The 21,953-nt window shown below is 41.4% G+C and overlaps 1 protein-coding gene across 1 annotated transcript; it reads right to left on the reverse strand.

Annotated features, from left to right (window-relative positions):
* Window positions 1-4: 4 nt before the first annotated feature.
* On the reverse strand, window positions 5-21,616 carry LOC109914474 (nuclear pore complex protein Nup133; the record flags this gene model as incomplete). Its single annotated transcript, XM_048592592.1, has 15 exons — window positions 21,465-21,616; window positions 20,749-20,919; window positions 20,363-20,518; window positions 19,778-19,848; window positions 16,720-16,867; window positions 15,190-15,337; window positions 13,111-13,256; window positions 11,341-11,432; window positions 10,364-10,527; window positions 8,661-8,755; window positions 7,648-7,872; window positions 5,923-6,045; window positions 4,372-4,471; window positions 1,547-1,798; window positions 5-129 (listed from the first exon to the last, which is right to left on the reverse strand). Coding segments are annotated over exons 1-15 (2,133 nt in total), but the record flags the coding sequence as incomplete, so codon positions are not given.
* Between the last annotated feature and the right edge of the window lie 337 nt (window positions 21,617-21,953).

The raw sequence follows: 21,953 nt of genomic DNA on the forward strand, positions 1-21,953 counted from the left end.
CTGCAAACTGGTTCAGGTACCGCTGCAGTCTGGTCTGGTTGTCAGTCTGTTCACACAGTTGTATCAGGATGTCGAAGTCACAATATTTTTCTGCCAGTGAAGCAGTCAACTGGTACTGTCCAAGAGAAACTAGAAGAATAAACATTAAAAAGGTCAAATTTCTCAAACAATACCTTTGGCTCACAGATCAGATTACTTCAAACTTCTTGAACAAATCACACTTTCCCCACATTATTGTCTTGCAAGGACTCTGGGACCCAGGAGTAACTGTGCAATGATGTCACAGACCTCTCCATGACTGGGTACAAGTAACGCAGCGAAGGTGGAGACAAACTCTGGCAAACTTTCACTGCACTCCCTCTATGTCAAGTATTTCCTTCCTTGGAGAAGGGGACCAGAACTGCTCTCACTACTCAAGTGTGGTCTCATCAGTGCTCTGTATGATTGAAACAGGACTTTTTTTTTCTCCTGTACTCAAATCCTCTTGTAATAAACTTAACGTATTGTTTGCCTTCCGAATTCCTTGCTGCACCTGCAAATTAGTTTTCAGTGACTTATGAACAAGGACACTGACTTGCATTTGAACATCAATACTTTACAATCTTTCACCATGAAGAAATACTCTGCACCTTTGATCATCTTCCCAAAGTGGATAACCTCACACTTATCCACATTATATTCTACCTGCCATGCTCTTGCCAACTCACTCAGTCTTCATCCCCTTGAAGCCTCTTTGCATCTCCCTCATAACTCACCCAGTTTTCTGTCATCCACAAACTTGGAAATATTACATTTAATCCCTGAACCCAAATCACTGATACAGATTGGAAACAGCTGGGCCCAAAGCACTGATCCTTGCAGTACTCCTCTGGTCACAGCCTGCCAACTGTGAGAATGATACATTTATTCTTCTCTGTGCTTTCATCAATCTCAGTCTGTGTTAGTATATTACCCTCAACTCCTCGTGCTTTAATTCTGTTCACTAATCTCCGGTGCGTCACCTGATCAAAAGCTTCTGAAATTCCAAACATACCACCTTCACACCCTCCCAATTAGCTACTCTGCTAGTAACATCCTCAACAGCTCTCAACACAAATATTAATCCTTAAAGCCCTTCTCATTACATAATACCAGGTGTAAGGAAGGGGGTCAATTGCCTAATCACGTCCACGTCAGCTTTCTGCATGAAATCCTCAGACTGGCCCACTTCCTTCCCTTTTCCCAGTAACCCTGAAAACTGTTCCTTCTCCAGACAACAATCAAAATCCCTTTCAAAAGCCATGATTGGATTTGCCTCCACCATGCCCTCAGGTCACATATTCCAAATCCTAAACACTTGTTGCGTGATGAAGACCTTCTTCACATCATTGCTGCTTCTATTGCCATTCGCTTTAAATCAACATCCCCTCTATTCTGTCTTGAATCTCCATCATGGTTTTGAATGCCATGTCATCAAATCTTTTCTCAACTTTCTCTTCTCCAAGGAAAAAATCCTCAGCTTCTCCAAGCTTACAAAAACTTTGGAAAAATGGACTGTTATACTTACGTAGTTGTGTCAGAAGATGAGTGCGTTTCTGGGTGTATTCCAAATCTAGTTTATTGTATCTTTCCTGTTGATTGGGCCTGTCCACTGACTTGAGTTGACAAACATATCCATCCAGATAGAAATCAATCAGCACCACCACTTGTTCGAGAAGGGCACTGCGTAAAGTAGTGTCGACTTGTGGGTACACCTTGGTCAGAACAACATCAGTTTGCCGTAAAATCACACACCTCACACCTGATGGCCCACTGGATGCTTTAAAAAGTGAAGAATAAACAAAAAGTTATTGAGACAAAAACGCTAACAACTTAAATCACAGGACAAATCATTTGGACACTGGATTACAAGTGACAGCTGAATTGTTAACAGCAGTGCCATGATTACCTGCTCCAAGCAGAATTAATGTTCATATAATCACACAATTATGCAGCCATTCCATCCATTGTATCCGTACTAGAACATAGAACATAGAACATTACAGCACAGTACAGGCCCTTCGGCCCGCGATGTTGCGCCGACCTGTGAAACCAATCTGAAGCCCATCTAACCTAAACTATTCCATTATCATCCATATGTTTATCCAATGACCATTTAAATGCCCTTAAAGTGGGCGAGTCTACTATTTTTGCAGGCAGGGCATTCCACGCCCTTACTACTCTCCAAGTGAAGAACCTACCTCTGACATCTGTCCTATATCTATCACCCCTCAATTTAAAGCTATGTCCCCTCGTGCTAGCCATCACCATCCGAGGAAAAAGGCTCCCACTGTCCACCCTATCTAATCCTCTGATCATCTTGTATGTCTCTATTAAGTCACCTCTTAACCTTCTTCTCTCTAACGAAAACAGCCTCAAGACCCTCAGCCTTTCCTCATAAGACCTTCCCTCCATACCAGGCAACATCCTGGTAAATCTCCTCTGCACCCTTTCCAATGCTTCCACATCCTTCCTATAATGCGGTGACCAGACCTGTACGCAATACTCCAAGTGCGGCCGCACCAGAGTTTTGTACAGCTGCAACATGACCTCATGGCTCCGAAACTCAATCCCTCTACCAATAAAACCTAGCCCTTTGTAAGAGTTCTCCAATTAGTCCCCAACCCCTGAGCTTTTCACACAGGCCTGCAATTCTTTCCTCAAGTATCTATGCTATTTTTTTCTAAAAGCTTTTGTTGAACCTGCTTCCACAGCTTGCAGGGCACATGATCCAGATCATAACTTTGACATTTTTTTAAAATAGAGTCATACAGCATGGAAACAGACCCTTTGGTCCAACTAGTCCACGCTGACTGTGTTCCCAAATTAAACGAGTCCCACTTGCCTGTGTTTGGCCCACATCTCTCCAAACTTTTCCTATTCATGTATTTATCCAAATGTCTTTTAAATGTTCTAACTGTACCTGCATCCATCACTTCCTCTAGCAGATCATTCCACACATGAACCACTTTCTATGTAAAAAAAGTTGCCCCTCATGTCCTTTTTAAAAACTTTCTCCTCTCACCTTAAAAGTATGTCCCCTAATTTTGAACTCCCCGACCCTAGGAAAAGGAACTTGCTATTCACCTTATTTATTCCACCCATGACTTCATAAACCTTCAAAAAGGTCACACCTCAAGCTCTTATACTCCAGGTGGGAAAAAAATGTCCCAGCCTTTCCATCCTATTTTTATAACTCAAACCCTGAGAAGAGGGTATCGCTGGTTGGAGCAACAAGTTGGTGTGAGCTGCCTTGTGGAACCACTGCAGTCCACATAGAGTGATAGAGCTGGACAGCATAGAAACAGACCCTTCAGTCCAACTCATCCATGCTGACCAGATATCCTAAATAAATCTAGTCCCGTTTGCCTGCATTTGGCCCATATCCCTCTAAATCCCTCCTATTCATATACTCCTCCAGGTGCCCAATCAATGTTGTAATTGTACCACCCTCCACCATTTCCTCTGGCAGCTCATTCTATACATGCACCACCCTCCGTGTGAAAAAGTTGCCCCATAGCTCCCTTTCATGTCTTTCCCCTCTCACCTGAAACCCTGCCCTCTAGGTCTGGACTCCCCCACCCCCGGGGAAAAGACCTTGTCTATTCAACCCATCCATGCCCTTCATGATTTTATAAACCTCTATAAGGTCACACCTCAGCCTCCGACACTCCAGGGAAAATAGCCCCAGCCTATTCAGCCTCCCCTATAGCTCAAACCCTCCAACCCTGGCAACATCCTTGTAAATCGTTTCTGAACCCTTTCAAGCTTTACAACATCCTTGCTATAGCAGGGAGACCAGAACTGAACGCAGTACTCCAATAATGGCCTTATCAATGACATACAAAAACCGATAATGCTGTTAGGGAGAGAGTGTTCCAGGATTTTGACCCAGCAACAGTGAAAGAATGGCAATCTAGTTCCAAGTCAGGACGGTGTCTGGCTTGGAGGGATACTCATTAGTTACTGGTAAAGTGACAATTCAAGGTAGCTAATGAGAAAATTCCTCAGGAAATCTGCAAAACCCACACAAACCACCCCTTGTGTGGTGTGTGTAGACTTGGTTTGACAACACTATTACTATGGATAGCTATCAACCGCTGCAGCCATCTAAAAATCAGTTCTACTTTAGAAAGCAGGACAGCCATTTCAGGCTGAACCACTGAAATCCAATGTAGATATTTTAATTAACTTGTTCAGACATGTTATGGCACAGCTCTGGAGTAGGAAGGATGGGAACCCAAACCAGAGGGAGGAAGTTTATCACTGCACCACTGGTGTCCTTCTGAAATCTACTGCATCTTTGGAAACATCCATTGAAATTATCTCATCAGCAACACAGCCCTCCCTCACCTGTCCAGGGAATGTATTCTGGTTCATGCTCAGTCTCTTCTTGTGACTTATAAAGTGAGCTCTTATTGTGTCGATGGTGGACAGCTGCATGCAACATATCCTGCACATCAATGAGAGAGAGACAGTTTGTGAAGATATGGAATCTCAGGCTTTATAAATAAACAAACAGAGTATGAAAGCAAGGAAGTTAGGGTTTACCTTCAAAGACACTGGTTAGTTCTCAACTGGAGGACTGCGTCTCATTCTGGGCACCACATTTTAGGAACGATGCAAAGGCATTATTAAAGTGTACAGAAAATATTTACAAAATGGCACAAGGGATAAGTGACTCAGTTACATCAATAAATTAGAGAAACTGTAGCTACTCTCCTTAGAAGGCAGAGAGATTTGATTTAGGTGTTGAAAATCATGAGGAGTCTGGACTTGTAGCTCACTGATTCAACAGCGTTAACTCTTACATACAGTCCACAATTAGGCTATTGGCCTTTTTGGACAAGGAAGTGGCAAAACCATTTTCTCAATTTTCTGAAGAAGAGTCTAGGCCCGAAACGTCAGCCTTCCTGCTCCTCTGGTGCTGCTTGGCCTGCTGTGTTCATCCAGCTCTACACCTTGGTTTCTCAATCAAACAGCTGTTTCTGTTAACGCTTCTGGTAGCTGATGGACCAACTATGAGCAAAGCATTGTAGAACAGGAACTCAAGATGCCAACCAGATTTGGACTGGTGGACATTTTTGAAAAGAATGCAATTGTGAAAGAATTCCAACTCAAACAGGTAAACACAACCTGCCCAATGCTGCCTCTACGAATGTGCTCCTGGGTTATGGTTCCAAGGACACCAACAGGTCTGCACTCGAGAGAGGTACTTTCCCCACACCACTGCGACTGTTCTAACAACAGTAGACCCACTGATGGTTACAGTGCTGGGACAGCAATGTATAGAAGTGGGGTCCTAATCTGTGAAATGAATTTTCACTTTTCAGGTTATGATGCAGGTTACAGATTGAAAGTAGAATATTTTGTTTAGGAAGTGGGGAGGAGCAATAGGAGAAGCCAAAACCAAATTGGTTCTCCACCTTCTCCTAGCCAGCTGACAGCTTGTACTACATACACAGGGTCAGAGGCCAACTTGCTCCACGTTTCCAAGTGGGTAACACAGGAATAGAATACCAACAGCTGAGAAATAACTGGCTACGTTAAGGAAGGTGGAGACAAACAGTATGACACTTCCTTATAGTAAAGGTTCAGAGGGATATGGGCCAAACGCAGGCAAATGGGACTAGTTTATTTTCGGAAACCTGGTCGGCATGGACGAGTTGGGCCGAAGGGCCTGTTTTCTGTGGTTGTATGACTATGAATATATTAGGTGATCCATGAGGACCTCAATGTCGATGTAATTTCAGCCTTGCCTCAAGTTCAGGGCAACTCTCTTTTCTTCAATTGGTCCCTCCTTAGCTTTGTTTCCAAAGGAAATCAGACAAAATATTTCCTCACCGTTTAAACTGGCTACATTAACTTATTGATTCAAATACGAAAATTCTCAGGATGCTTTACCTTCAAGATATTGTTAACATTAATAACCATCTGTGCCCATTCCAGAGAGAGTGGGTGGTTCTCCTCCAAAAATTGTTCTTCTTCTTCTAGCAAACATTCGAATGCAGTATCAATCTGGGAGACCTGTCCAGAGAAGGGGTGTAAATGTGGTTTCATTATGGATAAGCATGGCTGAGATAGGCAATTCACCAACTGTCAACAGTTCACACCCCAATCCTACGAATAAACTATTGTTACCATTTAAATCAAGGATGGGTAAAGTAAAGCAAATGGAACTTATATTCACTGGCCTCTTGCAGCCTCAGCACATTTCACAGGCTGGGAAAATAAAGCAACAACTTACAACAAGCTGTCTGAGAGAAGAAGAAACACAAAGAAGAATGTCTGACCAACAATAAAATCAAAAGACACATCCCCTCTTTCTCTACAACTAAAAAATACATGCGAGGCATCCAAAGACAGTCTCCTGGATCCTAGAGCAGCATTTCCCATCTGTATTCCTAAAGGTTTAAGTTCAAAACAAATGCAATGGAACAATAATATGTTTTCAGAAGGAATACATACAAATAGCAAAAAAAAAATCATTACTTCATTGGTTAATAAAGAGCATGGCATGGTTGGCAGATTTAGGATTTACATCTATTAGTGGGGTTTTCTGTCAATTAGGTAGTCACTTAAAATTAAAAGTAAATAAGTGTAAGCTTCAAGATTCAGAAAAGGTCCAGAAAATTAACACAAATTCCCTGAAATCTCAAATAACTGAGTAAGACAAGTCATGATTCAGTTTACAGTGTCTGTAATAAATAGACAATTGGTGGCACAGGAGTATCAACTTGTACTCATCAGGACAAATCAGAGAATGCTAAATTTCAAAAGGAGCAATAATTTGTACTGCAGCAGATAAAGGTGCTGAACTGGCACCATGGTGCTTTCTTGCTGGCAAAATCTCAGCCAGAGGTGACTTACCAACCAATCAATCATTGTCCTTTCCTCACATACAGCAAACTTTTTATTAACTGGCACTTTTAGCAGGGACCAGGAGTGTGCTGGTTGATCATATACAATCAAGAGGTCCACACACATTAAGTAATAGAAACGTAATGCAGGGAATATACACATCACTGTTATGCTCCAGCAACATAAATCGTTTAAATAATGATGCAACTTTGCCTTAAATAAAACTTACCGGCAGAGAGCCTTCTCACTTGCACCCTCAACTGACTACTTGGACATCACAGTAGATCACAGTATTTGAGGAGAAATTTACTTGAAATTGAATCAACTGTTGATATTTAGTGTGGCCATTTGATTGAACAACAAGTATATTTAAAAAACTAATAATTGGACAGAATAATGCAGTACACTTCATGGTATTTGAGGGAGATAATTTTTGTTGGTTTATCGAGTGTACTGGTTCATACGGTGCCAGTTAAAACAAAGTTTGGTGTACTATAAATTGTTGTTCCCTTTGAAAGATGGTTTTCTTGTATCTATCCTGATGACAGCAAGATGAAAAGCTGTGACCATATGTCTATTCTCAGTAATATCCAAGTGTGTATAATGCAAAAGAGCTTTAGCTTCCCAAACTTTCTAATACAAATTTGAAAAGAAACATACAAATTTTGCCTTAAAAAAGTCAATGCATTGTTTTCCTCAACGGTATAAACCATCCCAGTGAAATATTTCACATCCTCTAAACACTGCAAGTTAAAGTGAAACTCATACCTCCCGGAAGAAAATATCAGCTGGGGTCAGATTCTGAGGAATGCCCTCATTCCTTTTACTCAGAGCACAGTTAATGGCAGCATTTACAACTTCAGGAAGCTTGGTGTGATGATTCTTCAGAACAATGGCAGCAGAGAGTTTCTCAGCATGTTCACACAGCAAGAGACGGGTAGCCATAGGGATCCCGTGCACCAGAACAGTGTCAAGGCGACTTAGTAGCTCCACCTAGAATTTTTAAAAATCCACAGCAATTTAACATATTTGATGCTAAATAAAGTTTACCTGAGGTCCAGTCATTCTTTAACAAAGTATCACAGTAAAAATAATTCAGCCCATCATATCTCTGCTAATACCAGTTTTTCAACTGACTCTAATTAATCACATGTCCTAATCCCCATATCATTTTATATGCTTTGTCTTTACTTATCCAATTCCTGATTAAATGATGCATCAGTCTCTATCACAATAGCCTCTTGCAGCAAATTATTCTATGTTCTATTAGGCCCATGGAAACATGCTTTTCTTACTTCTCTTCTTTTCACTGGGGGATGGCAGTGGACATCGCCAGGGGGAGAAGCCAGGTGTGGTCTAGACATGACCAGTAGAAGTTTGCTTTCTTTTCAAATTCAAACTTGCACAACAACATATGGCCAAAGGTCTGGTAGGAATTTGTCTCTGATGTTTTACAGAAACAAGTTTCAAACCTGGCACTTGAATTCAGGTGGTTTGCTGCTGAAACTTATTGAATAAGACCATGTCCGAGCAAAGACTTTAAGGGCATCATATGAAAGAGAAGCGATGCAAGATTCCTGACCTACATCCTCCCATGACCACCAATAGATCGGGTCATTAGCCCTGCTTTACGTTTGTGGGATTCTGCTGTGCAGACATCTGTTTCGTACTTGTTCATGTGACGGTGGCTGGACCTCAAAGTACTTAACAGCTGTGAAAGGTTGTGGAGCATCTGGACACTCTATAAAAGCAAGCTCTTCTTTGTTTTAATTAAAACTTACATCCTGAAGAAACTCCATCAGACAGTAATGGGCTTTCATCTTATCTTCAAGCTGGTGAAGCAGCAACAGGGAGGTATTGCTAAACCTACTTACATCTGCGAAGAGAACACAACATTCATATAGCTCTTCAATTATACTTCTCCAATACACTGCAACAATCTCAAAGTTAACCAATGCCCATAACCAATTACGTTACAGCCATGGTTTCAAAAGAACTCTTCTACATAGGAGTACTCAACACTCTCCCAAAAAATTCAAGGTAAAAAAAAGTTTGCCAAGTTCAATCAGAGATAGTAAGAACTGGGGTGGCACGGTGGCTCAGTGGTTAGCACTGCTGCCTCATAGCGCCAGGGACCCAGGTTCAATTCCACCCTCGGGCGACTGTCTGTGTGGAGTTTGCACATTCTCCCCACGTCTGCGTGGAGTTCCTCCAGGTGCTCCGGTTTCCTCCCACAGTCACAAAGATGTGCAGGTTAGGTGGAGTGGCCATGGTGTCTACGGATTTGTAGATTAGGTGGGTTTATAGGGGAATGGGTCTGGGTAGGATGCTCTGTGGTCGATGTGGACTTGTTGGGCGGAAGGGCCTGTTTCCACACTGTAGGGATTCTATAAACTGCCGATGCTGGAGTCAGAGATAACACAGTGTGGAGCCGGAGGAACACAGCAGGCCAGGCAGCATCAGAGCAGCAGGAAAGCTGACGTTTCAGGTCCGAACCTTCCTCAGAAAATGCCAAGTTTGATGATTGGAATTGATCACATTTGTTTCCATTGACTGAACTTGTCAATTCCACACATCAGTCATGAAGCATCGACTGTTTATATGTAACCTAATACATCAACACTCAGAAAAAGAGCTGAAATAAAAACAAATTTCTGGAGAAACTCAATAGGTCTGGCAGTATCTACGGAGAAAGAAACAGAGTTAATGAGTCAAATAGGACTTCTTCGGCAAGGTAAGGAAGAGCTGCCTTATCAATGTACAAGATTTTTAATTTGCAGAAGATAGTTATAACAGTGGGAAAATTTGCTTTTCCCCTTTATGGTAGCCATTCTTTCCTGAGGGCAGAGGAACAGAAATATATGGGCTAGAAGTTCTGTTGCTAAATCAGGATGATACGTTTACCAATTCAAACCCATAAACACATGTTTCACAAAGGAACTGGAATTCACTTACAACAAAAATGGAAACACTATCTACTTTAAAAAGAGATGTAATTGTACACAGACTGGTACTTTGGCTTGAGCCGTTTATTTTTTTCAGGGGGTGCTGGTGTAGAGGTTAATGATGAACACATTCATACCATTTGGAAGTTTATCCAAGATCATGGTACTGTGCTGACAAAGCTTCTCTTCTAGCTTCAGATACCGGGGGTTCTACACTGATGGAGAAATATTGAAGGCTGCAACAACCTATCAGAAGCTGCATTATATGGATCACAATGACAATAATCCGAGAAGTTCACATGGGGTCAGTAACCAGCTATTAGTTAGCAAATAAAAGCAAAGCAACAATGAGCAGTTTATCAAGTGTGATCAAACAGCAACAGAGGGGGTGGTACAAGAGCAGGGGAAATGAAGGGTAGGCTGGAAAGTAGCTTTTGCTTGAAAATCAACTTCTCAGTGCACATAGTCATTTCCACGTATCCAATAAACAGACCACTCCAAAGAAACTGGTGGTGCAGGTTTCCAATAAAAAGTCTTACCACTTGGTACAGACTCAGCCCAGCGTGGGTCACAAGCAGGATAGTCATTAATTAGATCGAGACTGATCTGTGCCACAGCCATGTCCAGGTCAGAGTCTGGTCCTGTGTCAACGCTGTCGGGGAAGATTTCCTCCAACATGTTCTGGGCACCAAGGATATCCTTTCTGGAAGTTAAAACGATCAGAGTAACTCAAATTTCACACTAAAGTGGATGAGCAATGATTACATAGATTTGATTCTTTTTATTTTTAAGAGCCAACTCTGTATTTCACTAACAAGGTTGTCACAGGTGATCTGCTGCAGACCAAAATCAAAAGCCTAACTAACATTGTAAAAATATTAAGTACAGAAGAACAGGAGGGCATTCAGCCTATCAAGGCTGTTCCAATATGCAATTAAAACATAACTGATCCATCCCACAACTCCATACTCCCAGACTTTCTAACTTAAAGAAAATTCATTGATTTAAATTTCGATAAACTCCAATTGATCTCTCCTGTCCATAGCCTGTCTGGTGATTGTGGCATGTTTTACCCCACCCTTTGTGTGAAAAAACACTTCCTCAACGACCTAACTGTAATTTACAGAAACAGAAACAGAAATTGCAGGTGTGGCAGCATCTGTGGAGAGAAAGCAGAGGTAATGTTTAGAGTCCGCTCTACGACTTTGATTTCTGTTTTTGTTTGATTTCTGGCATCTGCAGTTCATTGTTTCACTGTGAAGATTTATCTCCACCCTCCAGATTTCTGAATCTGAGGAAACAGTTACTCTGAATCCACCCACTAAATCCCGTAAACATTTTAGATTGCCAACCCTCTGAACTATAAGGAAAACAGGACAATGTTTTTGCAATCCGTGCTTGTAATTTGACGTTCTTCATGTCAGGAGGAGCGTTCTGGTGAATCTGCCCTGTGCATTCTACAGTCAATCAGAAACCAACCTCATTAAGCACGGAGATTCCCACCACCTGGTCATACCTGCAATACATCACAAAGGCAGTCTTCAACATCTTAGTTTTATCCTCCTGTGCCTCCATCTCTGCTCTTTCAAATGGTTGCCTGGCATCACTCTGAGAAAGAGACCCAACTTTAACTGAATCACCCATGAAACCTCAGTAATTAACCACAACAAACGCAAACAAGCATTAGCACCTGGAAGATCGGTGCCTGGAATGTGTCCTGTGCACTACAAAGTGTAACGGTAAAAAAAGGTCATTCCAGAATTTTTGTTTTCTGTGTTTTAACTTAGTTGTCTACAATTTTATCCACTGTCAAATTTTCTACCTTGATACCAAGTTGACATCACTTCAGGTTTCTAAAAAGTTATTCTTGCAATTTGGGACATGTCATTCATTACAGGAAGGATGTAACTGCACGAGAGGGTGCAGAGGAGATTAACCGGGATGCTGACTGGGCTGGAGGGTCGGAGTTAATGTGAAAGATTGAATAAGGTGGGACAGTTTTCCTTGGAGCAATTAAAGGGAACCTGACAGAGGAGTACAAGATTGTGAGGGGTATAAGTACAGCAGATAGGAAGGCACTTTTTTCCATTAGTAACGGGGTCAATAACACGTAAAAGATTAAGGGAAAATTTGAGGAGAGCCTTTTTAACAAATAGGATGGAACTTTTGCTGCCTGTAAAGGTGGTAAAGTCAGAGACTCTTGAAACATTTTAGCAGTACTTAGATATTCACTTATGTTGCCGTATCCTCCAAGACTATGGGCAAGAGTTGCAAAATGGGATTAATACAGTCAAATTTTTGTTGACTACTGCAGACACAATGGGCCAAACGGCTTCCTTTTGTGCTAGAAGTCTATGAGATTGATGACCACACATGACATTCCCTGGTGGGCATACCACATATCATACACAAAATTGGCTCAGATGGTAGTGGTGCAGTGTGCTCCATTATACAACAGAATAGGGTGAAGCTGGTCCAGAAAGGATCCGAAACACCATGGAGAATGCCTCATGATCCTGTAGCTAAATGCCACCATGAGGTCAGTGTAAGGGAAGCTCAAACCCACTAACAGAATGGCTCTTGGTGCTGTCCACTTTGGCTTTGTGATGATTTTGTGAGGGACACCAACTTTCCCATTCAAAGTCTTGAAAATCTACGGAGAAATCATTTCAAGTTAAGTCAGTCATTTTGGGCAAGCGCAGTTAATAGTCAGGCACCTGGTACCAATCCACACTGAAGGTGTGCAAAATCGTGGGGTTTGGCCTCTTGTGGCTCAGTGGCAGTGTCCCTAGCACACTTGGGTTCAAGTCCCACCTGTGCCAGAGGTGTGTAACAACATCTCGGAACAGGTTGATTATGAAAATAACTAAAAAAAACCTACAGAAACATGGGCCACACGTTGCATAAAATACTCTCAACTCATCAGTAACACAACAGAGGTTAGTGGCTTCAGCCTTTTTCAAATTCAGCAGAATCTAATGGACCAGTTGAGGTCAGATTAGGAATGAAGTCCCTCAGCATGGACATCAGATCAACATTGTCAATGAGATCTAGTGCAGGAGGCACCTCATTTCCCCACTCAGCCTCCAAAAAGGCAACTGAAGGAATTGCCAAATGTGTGATATTCCAATTCAGTTCAGTCAGTTCTGATAAAAGTTCATTGATCTGCAACTTTACTTCTGTTTCTTTCTGAAGATGCTATTTGATCTAAGTATATCTAGCATTCTCCATTTTCATTTTAGATATTCCATCATAGTTGATATACAACAGAACTCTGCACCACTACCTCAGATGCTGCTAAGGCCAGAGAATCTTCAATATTTTCAGGCAACATTGACACACTTTCCTTGGGGCGAGCAACAACCAAACCACTGTTCCTGCAGAAGAGGACAGGCAATCCGGTAAAACTTCCAGCTCCCAGGATACCATCACCTGCAAAATTAGTAAGAACATTCAACAACTAATGCAGAAACTGATGGGTTATCAACAATTTTGTATATGGCATCATTAATGTAAGTCACTTGTTGCTGTGCAAGATTTTACATCAAGCCATCCGAGCAGATATTAGAGCAGGTGATCAAACCCTTGATCCAAGAAATAAGTTTTAAAAGACCAAGTGCAATAGAGGGGTTCAGGAAGAAATTCCAGAGAAACGAGGGAAGGCACAGCAAACGGTACTTCCAACTGCAGTGAAGAACAACGGAATGGTTCCAGGTCAAATAGTGCGTGCCTTGAACAGGAACTACCAGACACAGGCATTCCCATGTCTCAACTGTCTTGCCCTTCTAGTAAGTAGAGGTCATCATGAGATTCTGCAGTGCATCTTGTAGATGGTACACAGCTGCTGTGCGCCAGTGGTGGAGAGAGAATGTTTGCAGCGGTGATGCCAATCAAGCGGGCTGCTTTGTCTTGGATGGTATCAAGCTTCAAGTGTTGTTGGAGCTGCACTAATACAAGCTAGAAGAGATTCTTCCGTCACACTCCTGACTTGTAGCTGTAATGCAGGCAGACTTTGGACAGTCAGGAGATGAGTCACTTGCTACAGGATTGCTAGCCTTTGATCTGATCTTGTAGCCACTGTAGTTTATATGGTTAGTCCAGTTCAGTTTCTGTTCAATGGTAACCCTCAGAATATTGACAGTGGGTAACACTATTCAATGGCAAGGGACAATGGTTAGATTCTCAGTGGTCATTGGCTGATATTTGTGTGGCACAAAAGTAACTTGCCACTTCAGTGCAAACATGGATATTGCCGAAATTTTGCTGCATTTGAATACGGGCTGCTTCAGAATCAGAGTTGTTATGAATGGTGCTAAACATTATGCAATCATCAGCGAACAACCCCACGTGACCTTACGATGGAGGGAAGGTTATTGATGAAGCAGCTGAAGATTGTTGGGCCTTGGACATACCCTAAGGAACTCCTGCAGTGATGTCCTGGAGCTGAGGTGATTGACCTTCAACGGAACCATCTTCTTATATGCCAGGTATGACTCCAACCAGTGGACAGTTTTCCTCGACTTGCATTGATTCTAGTTTTGCTCAGGCCCCTTGGTGCCACACTCAGTCAAATGTGGTCTTGATGTCAAAGGAAGTCACTTTCACCTCCCCTCTGTTTTAACATTTTGATAAACAGTAATGTTTCAGAAATCAATTTAAATTAATCTCTTATTGGGAGTGGGGTTATCCTATTCAGTTTTTGTGCTGGACACTGGATTTTAAAAAAAAAAAATCATTCACGGGATGAGGGCATCGCTGGCCAGGCAGCATCTACTGCCCATCCCTAATTGCCCAGAGGGCAGTTAAGAGTCAACCGCAATGCTGTGGGTCTGGAGTCACATATAAGGCCAGGGTAAGGATGCGAGTAAGGATGGCAGTTTCCCTCCCTAAAGGATGAGTGTTGGGGAAAACCCATCTGGTTCAATCAGCAACAGATTCATGGTCATCATTAGATTCTTAATTCCACAGCTTTTTTTTTAAAAAAAGTTCAATTCAAATTCCAGCATCTGCCATGGCAAGATTTGAACCTAGGTCCGCTGTCTGGATTAACAGTCCAGCAATAATGTCACTAAGCCACTGCCTCCCCCCAATTTCTGGTCTTAACATCTTGCACTGCCCAAATCTGATCTGTACTCTTAGGGAAAGATTGTGTGTCAACAGCAGTTTACAATAGCAGTGACCTATCTAACAAAAACATGAAACAGTGTGCAGCAACCAGTGAATAAAACTCCTCATACACAACAGTGCCCTCGGTGAATTTGACATCCTACATCCATGACACTTCCAAACAACTCGTCAATTTAAAACCAGTGCGCCTGAAAATATTTAACAACCAGCTGGTGAGTAAAGTTTTGTGATTGCATACCTGGCATATTTAGGATAAGTTTCTCCTGGGGCAAACGGGCTCTTGCTGTACCTGTGCAGCATGCAAATACCAAATCGTATGTATAGAGATAAGCAGCCGGGCTTGCAAAATCTGGAATCAAGAATCGCTGACATGGTAGCTCATCCGTCTGAAATGGAGTTGTTAAAGTTAAATGACAGAAACAAACACAAACAGACAGAATGCTGCAGAAATTCACCATGTCCATTAGCTTCTGTGCAAAGAGAAAAACAGAATTAATGTCAAGTCCAATATGACTCTTCTTCAGAATTGTTTCCATCAGCAGAGTCAGTTCAACAGAAAGACACACTAAAGTTATCGAAATACTTGAAGCCCTCCCATTGTTATAATCAGCATGACCTGTTTGAAACTCCAGTGTTAGATTATGTGGGGTAAGACATGCAGCACTATTCTAACAAATACATATTCATATGCAGCCCAATTTCATAAAATCATACATTGAGTCTGCACAAACAAAACTATTCTAAATCTATACTAGTCCCACTTCCAGTACATGGCCTGTAGCCTTAACGCTATAAGATTTCAAGTGCTCATCCAAATACTTTGTAAATGGTTCCTGCCTCAACTACCCTCGCAGGCAGAGCATTCCAGATTCTCACCATCCTGTTGGTCAACAACATTTTCCTCAAATCCCCTCTAAACCTCCTGCCTTTCACTTTAAACTTATGCCCTTTTGCTACTGGAATCTTCAACTAAGGGGAACTGTTGCTTTAATTCCACTTTCTCCATGCACCTCAATCTTATACACCTCAGTCAAGTCCCCTCTCAGCCTTCTCTGCTCCAAACAACCGCGGCTTATCCAGCCTCTCCCCACAGCCCACCACATTAGCTGCATGTTCAGTCAGGGCACATCTCCATTCTCCCCAAGACTCTAGGCCACCAATCCAAATACTTCTGCACCTGGCCTATACCTCTCCACTCCCAATCCCTCAATTACAACTGTTTATATTGGTACCAAACAGTAACTCTGAACAGTGCTCCCAGTTCATCACTGCTACACACTGCAACACCAGTCATTATTTGGAAACCCATGTTGCAGATGCTACAGATTTTAAGGTTGAACAATTGAAATATTCTACTTTGTTAGGTTATAGAAAACAGAAATTGTTTAATTATTTCCATGCTATATAAAGTAAATCACGAAGAGACATACCAAATTAAACTATGAATTGAAGCATGGAGTTTTCAAAAAAATGCACCCAGTCAACATTATAGCATGCATTTGTAACACTTTCAATAAAGAAATTCTCTCTTCAGAGCAACTATGTAGAATTGGACAGCAACAATCAAGTCTTTCATTCCACTGATCTATTTAGGTATTTATCCTCCACAGTTTTTCTTCCTTTATTGTACTTGACCTAATCCTACATTCAATTCCTTTCCCTGTCCTGTACTTATCTAGCTTCACCTTAAATGCATTTATTCAAATCTCCTCAGTTACACCCCATGATACAAGTTCCACAAAAAGCAGATACTGTATCCAAGTTTTACCTGATATGGTGGACAATACTCAGTGACCTCCACTCTTATTTCATCAGATATGTGACAGCCTTTATCTTGCAAGGTGGTTAAAATATAGTAGATTAAGCATGGAGAATCTGTATGGCTCCAGGCTGCTGTCAAAATCACCAGACCCTCTCTGGAAAACAAAGAGGCAACATGGCTGTGAGAGACAGATTTTTATTCAGTAAGAGACTCAAGGGTTACAGAGGAAAGGCAACAAAGTGGAGTTGAGGGATATCAGATCAGCCAGGATCTCATTGAGTGGCGGAGAAATCTCAATTGGCTGAATGGCCTAACTCTGCTTCTGCATCTTATGGTAGAATTTAAAACTTAAAACAATACTCCGTTGAAAGAATGGCATAAAACAACAGTACTTGATCTGCAAAAGTATTCCAACTAAAGCCAAGGCTTTGGTTATAGAACATTTTCATTATCCCCTGAAGGGCAGCTACATGACAGTGCAACCCAGAAGTACGAGTTCATGTATTCCCCAGCACACTCTATACCCGAGACAGACAGAGACAGGCAGAGAACAAGTGGGAGAAACGTCCACCCTCCAAAATAGGAAGAGATGAACTTATGGCGCTGATTTAGGAATTCAGTTAAGGCAGGAGATTCCCAGGAGAACAGCAAAAACACTTTCAGGACACCTTCAAAGCATTCGCGAAGAAGTTACTCATTTCTTGCTGACTTTATGGGAGCCCATGACTTGTGACTGACCAAAATGGAGATGGTGTGCTCAGAAAGGCACTTAATATTTTAAGACATGTCATTGGGAGCGTGGAGAAGCGAAGCTGAGGCGTCAGAGAGAACGTACAATCCTCCAAACCACACATCTGCCTAACACTTCGAGAATCGCCAGCCCCACGTGTCAGAGTTGGCAGATTGGTCATTGGACTTACCAGCATTTCAGAATGCATCTCACCAGAGTGGAAACAAGATCCCCAAGGACTGCTTAACAAAGATCTGAGCTAAATTATGGCATTAGAGGATATCTGTTAGGATACTGTAAGAACCCCACCAAGCTTCGATCAGCTAACTGGAATTGGCAGCATTTTCAACAGATGGGTCACGTTGCATTCCTACTTTGCTGATTCCATGCATTTAACACTTACCATAATTCCTTCCCTAAATCCAAGTCTTCTACTCCATCATTCATGTAAATACAACCTTCTTCTCCAACCATTTTGCTGTATGCAACTCTCAACCCATGCACCAAGTTCACAGAAAGGGTGGTGTTTTGGAACCAAGATGAAAGGGAATTTGTTTGGTGTTGCTGCCTTTGCAGAACATCCCAACTCTCTCTCAATCTTTTCATCGATCACTAACCACTTCCACTAACCCCCTCCTTCCACACCTAGAAAACTCTTTCTCATCCAACTTCTATTTCCGCTGCGCTCTGGTAGTGACTACACCCTGAGCTTCTCCTAAGCTTTGGTCCCCAGTCATTTAAAACCACCATCCTATCTCTAACCTTCCCTCACATCTCAAACTAGATACCCATCTAATCTTTCACTCCTGTTTTGAAACCTTCTAAACAAGTATCCAAACTACAAGCAGAACAGTGAAGTAGTTTGATTGGCTGGTTGAACTGGTTGTGCAGCTAGACCCAATATCAGTTACAACCTATTGGAACAGAGTACCATGCTAAAACATGCTGCAGTTGAAGTGGTGCTGGGAGGATGTGAACATCAAATAAATTAAATTCAGAGAAATGTGCTCTCAATTTTCCAGCCCTGGGAGACTGAAGTTAGTCATTTGTTAGTGATGATCCACATGCCAATTTTTCAGATGGATATTCCATTATGGCAGGGTTCATCAAAAAGTATAAACAAAATATTGTTCATTGGACTGGGAAGCCAATAAAAGAGAAAAAAAGTATAATGAAAAGTACTGGCACTAGTGGAAGCAATAGGTAGAGGTGTATTTGTCTAATCTTCTGAAGGAAGTCTTTTACACAGGGCAATCTGAGAAAATAAAATCCTGTTGAACACTGCGGACGACAATCTCCTGAAGCAGAGAAATGGTTGTGAAGTAACTTTTGCTAGTATGAAGGAAATGTTGGAAAGAAGAGATTTCTAAAACAGAATGAGTTGAAGAATTCACCAATTTGTCAGACTGTTTTACAAAGAGAAACAATTGCCCCAGATGTTATTAAATGTCTGAGAGAGACATCTCGTGTTGTGTCATGATGAGAATATGGAATATCATGATGAGACCATGGAAAAGTGTGTTATAAGAATAGGGAACTTCTTTTCTTTGATTGCTCTATAATTATTTCTACGTGAAAAAATGATTTTATCTTTAAAGAACAGGGAATATGGCCTCTAATAATAGTTGTTTGTATTGCAATATGCAACACGGAAATGAAATGCAGGTTATTTTCTTCTTTGATTAGTTTTGGATAAGCTGTTATCAAAAATTTTAATGTAGAGAAAAGATGAGAATCTGTTAAATACCTGGTTAATCACATAAATTGTTAAATTTGTTAAACGTTAAGAAGAAATGGGTAGTGGTTATTCATTGTCTAAATACATTTAGGGAGCACCTGTAACGCTGGATGAGGGATGAGAGGGGCAAGACTGACAGTCAACAACTTCTCTCTACAAGAAATGTGCACCTTAATTTCAATCTTTCCAACTGGCTTTGACTCTATCAACACAGACAACTAGGGAGAGATGACTCATATACAAGTGTATAAATTTGTAATGCTCATAAAACAGAATTCTCAACTTGATCATCATAACTAGTAGGATAAATTCCATTCTGTTTGCAAGTTGCAGGTTTGGGTCTTTGTCTCCCAGAGGGGATTCAACTGGTCAAGTTGACAATTTAGCATGATGCACCAGGTCTGCAAAGGCAAGGGTTTAATGGATTGATTAGCCATTTCTCAAGCAAAGCTATTACTGAGAATTACCTTGCTGTTATTTTTCTACGTACTAGCTACACTGTAGGGATGGAGAGGTTGGACAAGTAAAGGATTGAAATTAATTTTACCAGAAATGTTCCCAGTAAATGTATCAATAAGAAGATAAATTCTACCTACTTGCTCAGCTGCAAGTCCAGATATCTCATATTGATTGCAGACTTAGTGGCTTCATAATTTTCATCATCTCCCTAGATGTTGCAGAAGAATAAAGCATAAAAGTTAAAACCTCACTTCTTCTGAGGGGGAGTGTCAGAGTGTGAAAATTTCTTTCTATTTTCAGTTATATTTCTCCTTTCTGTTCTCCTGTAACTATCTACAGTTGAAGTGTTGAGTCAGCAGCTAACTGCTAGGGACCCATCAACAAGACATGCAAAGGTCCCAGGGGAGCAGTTGCCTTTTCCTCCAAATAAAATCCATAACCCCCTGCCCCAAATCATATAGTGGACTTGCATTCAGTTTTACCTTTCAAAAACCACTGAATTTGGATTAAATTCCAACCTGCAGACTGGAAATTAGACAGTACGACTGCACAGAATTACCAGAGAGATCACAAGAAAACTGATAGGTCAGACACTGGGGCAAAATTTATATCAACTCATTTCTAAAAATTGCATCTCATTAATATATGTTCTTCTTTACAGGCATATGCCTCAAACTCTACAAAGTGAATGGAAACAGCCAAATTTGTCTAACACATCTTACCCAGATAGAATCTCCCAGATCCCGTTTCATTGATCTATTCAAGTCCCAGCTGAAAATGTGGCGTTCTGATGTCTCATCCACTTCCCATTTATTCAGACTCGAATTAGTCAGTGTGTAGAAACACTCGTTTTCCACATCCCACAATACAGAACTCAGCTGTCATAGAAAAGAAAATTAATCCATAAAATTGATCCACAATTCTTACCAAAGCCAACAGCAACAATTTACATTCGTTGTATTTTAACTTGTAATGACAAAGGACGAAGTTTCTTCCTAGATAATAGGTCTTAGTTAGCAATTTAAAATATTCACATATTCAATATTTAAAGGGTAAAAACAACAGATCAGGCAGTCGCACAGGGAACCAAACTAACTTCAAGTCTTACCACAACATCAGCAGTTGGTGTCAAAATGCCAAAGAGTGAGGAGACTCTGCGCCCAAGGCCTGATAGCATTCCCTGTCCCTCCTGCACAGGGCGGAAGCTCACTTTGCCTGAACCATCTGGTGTTAATCGTAGCAACTGGTTCTTCTGAGAAGCGAGAATAAATCCACCACCCTAAAAAGAAAGATACAAAGGTTAGCTTCAGTCCATTTAACAGATTTAGTGCAAAGCCAAATGAGATTCAAGGAATTCATCAAAAAAAAAAAACTCCATCAAAATCTCCAAATGCCAAACTATAGTCCAAATTCACCTGTTGAATTTTGAGTTGTAGGTGATATTTACTTCAGACCACAATGCATTCTTGGCGGTCATAATGTGCTTTCCTAATCAGAATTAAAATAGTTTGTTGTACAAAGTCGACTCCTTCATATTCTGTAGGGATCAACAGATTCAAAATCTGTTCAGCAAAGCAATTTGTGGATAAACAGGAAGACAGAAGCCCAGTGTTCCAATACATTTCACATATGGTGCTACAGTGATATTGCATTCAGCTTTGACAACTCAAAAACACAGAATACCTAACATCCACTGTTTGCTCAGTCAGAATTTGAATGCCTGTTGAAATGCTGTGTGCCCCAGTATAAGGTCACATGGCTATAGGTTACAGACCCTTACAGTTCACTCCGTTATTCCATATATCTCCTGGCAATGGGACTCACCGATACAGCAGTCAGACACTTCCAGTCATTGCCAAGATCCAGAGCGATTTCTGTGCAGGACTCCTCATGGGTCATACTAGGCCAGTAACATATCACCCCTCGTCTGGAAGCTGCCATCACCGACACAGACTAGAAAAGAAAGTGATAAAATTTTAACGGAGATCAGTTGAGCGAACTTTCTCTGAACTGCTTTTAACACTGTCTATATTCTTTCTAAGAGGAGACCAAATCTGTCCACAGTCCTCCAGATGGGATCTTTTCAATGCCCTGTACAACTGTAACAAAACGTCATGCCATAGGCCTTCCCACTTGCTGCAGCCAAAGGCTAACTTGGTGAATCATGTACCAACACTTCCTGATCCTGCCGTAGCTCCAGTTCTGCAATCTCACCCCATTTAAATAACCTGCTGCTTCGTTTTGCTTACTGCCAAGGTGAACAAGTTCACACTGACCCATTGTTCTACTCTCAATTTACAAGTAACTAATAGA

Source organism: Rhincodon typus, unplaced genomic scaffold (genome assembly GCF_021869965.1).
Source record: "Rhincodon typus isolate 14 unplaced genomic scaffold, sRhiTyp1.1 hic_rhity00001509, whole genome shotgun sequence".
Classification (NCBI taxonomy): domain Eukaryota; kingdom Metazoa; phylum Chordata; class Chondrichthyes; order Orectolobiformes; family Rhincodontidae; genus Rhincodon; species Rhincodon typus.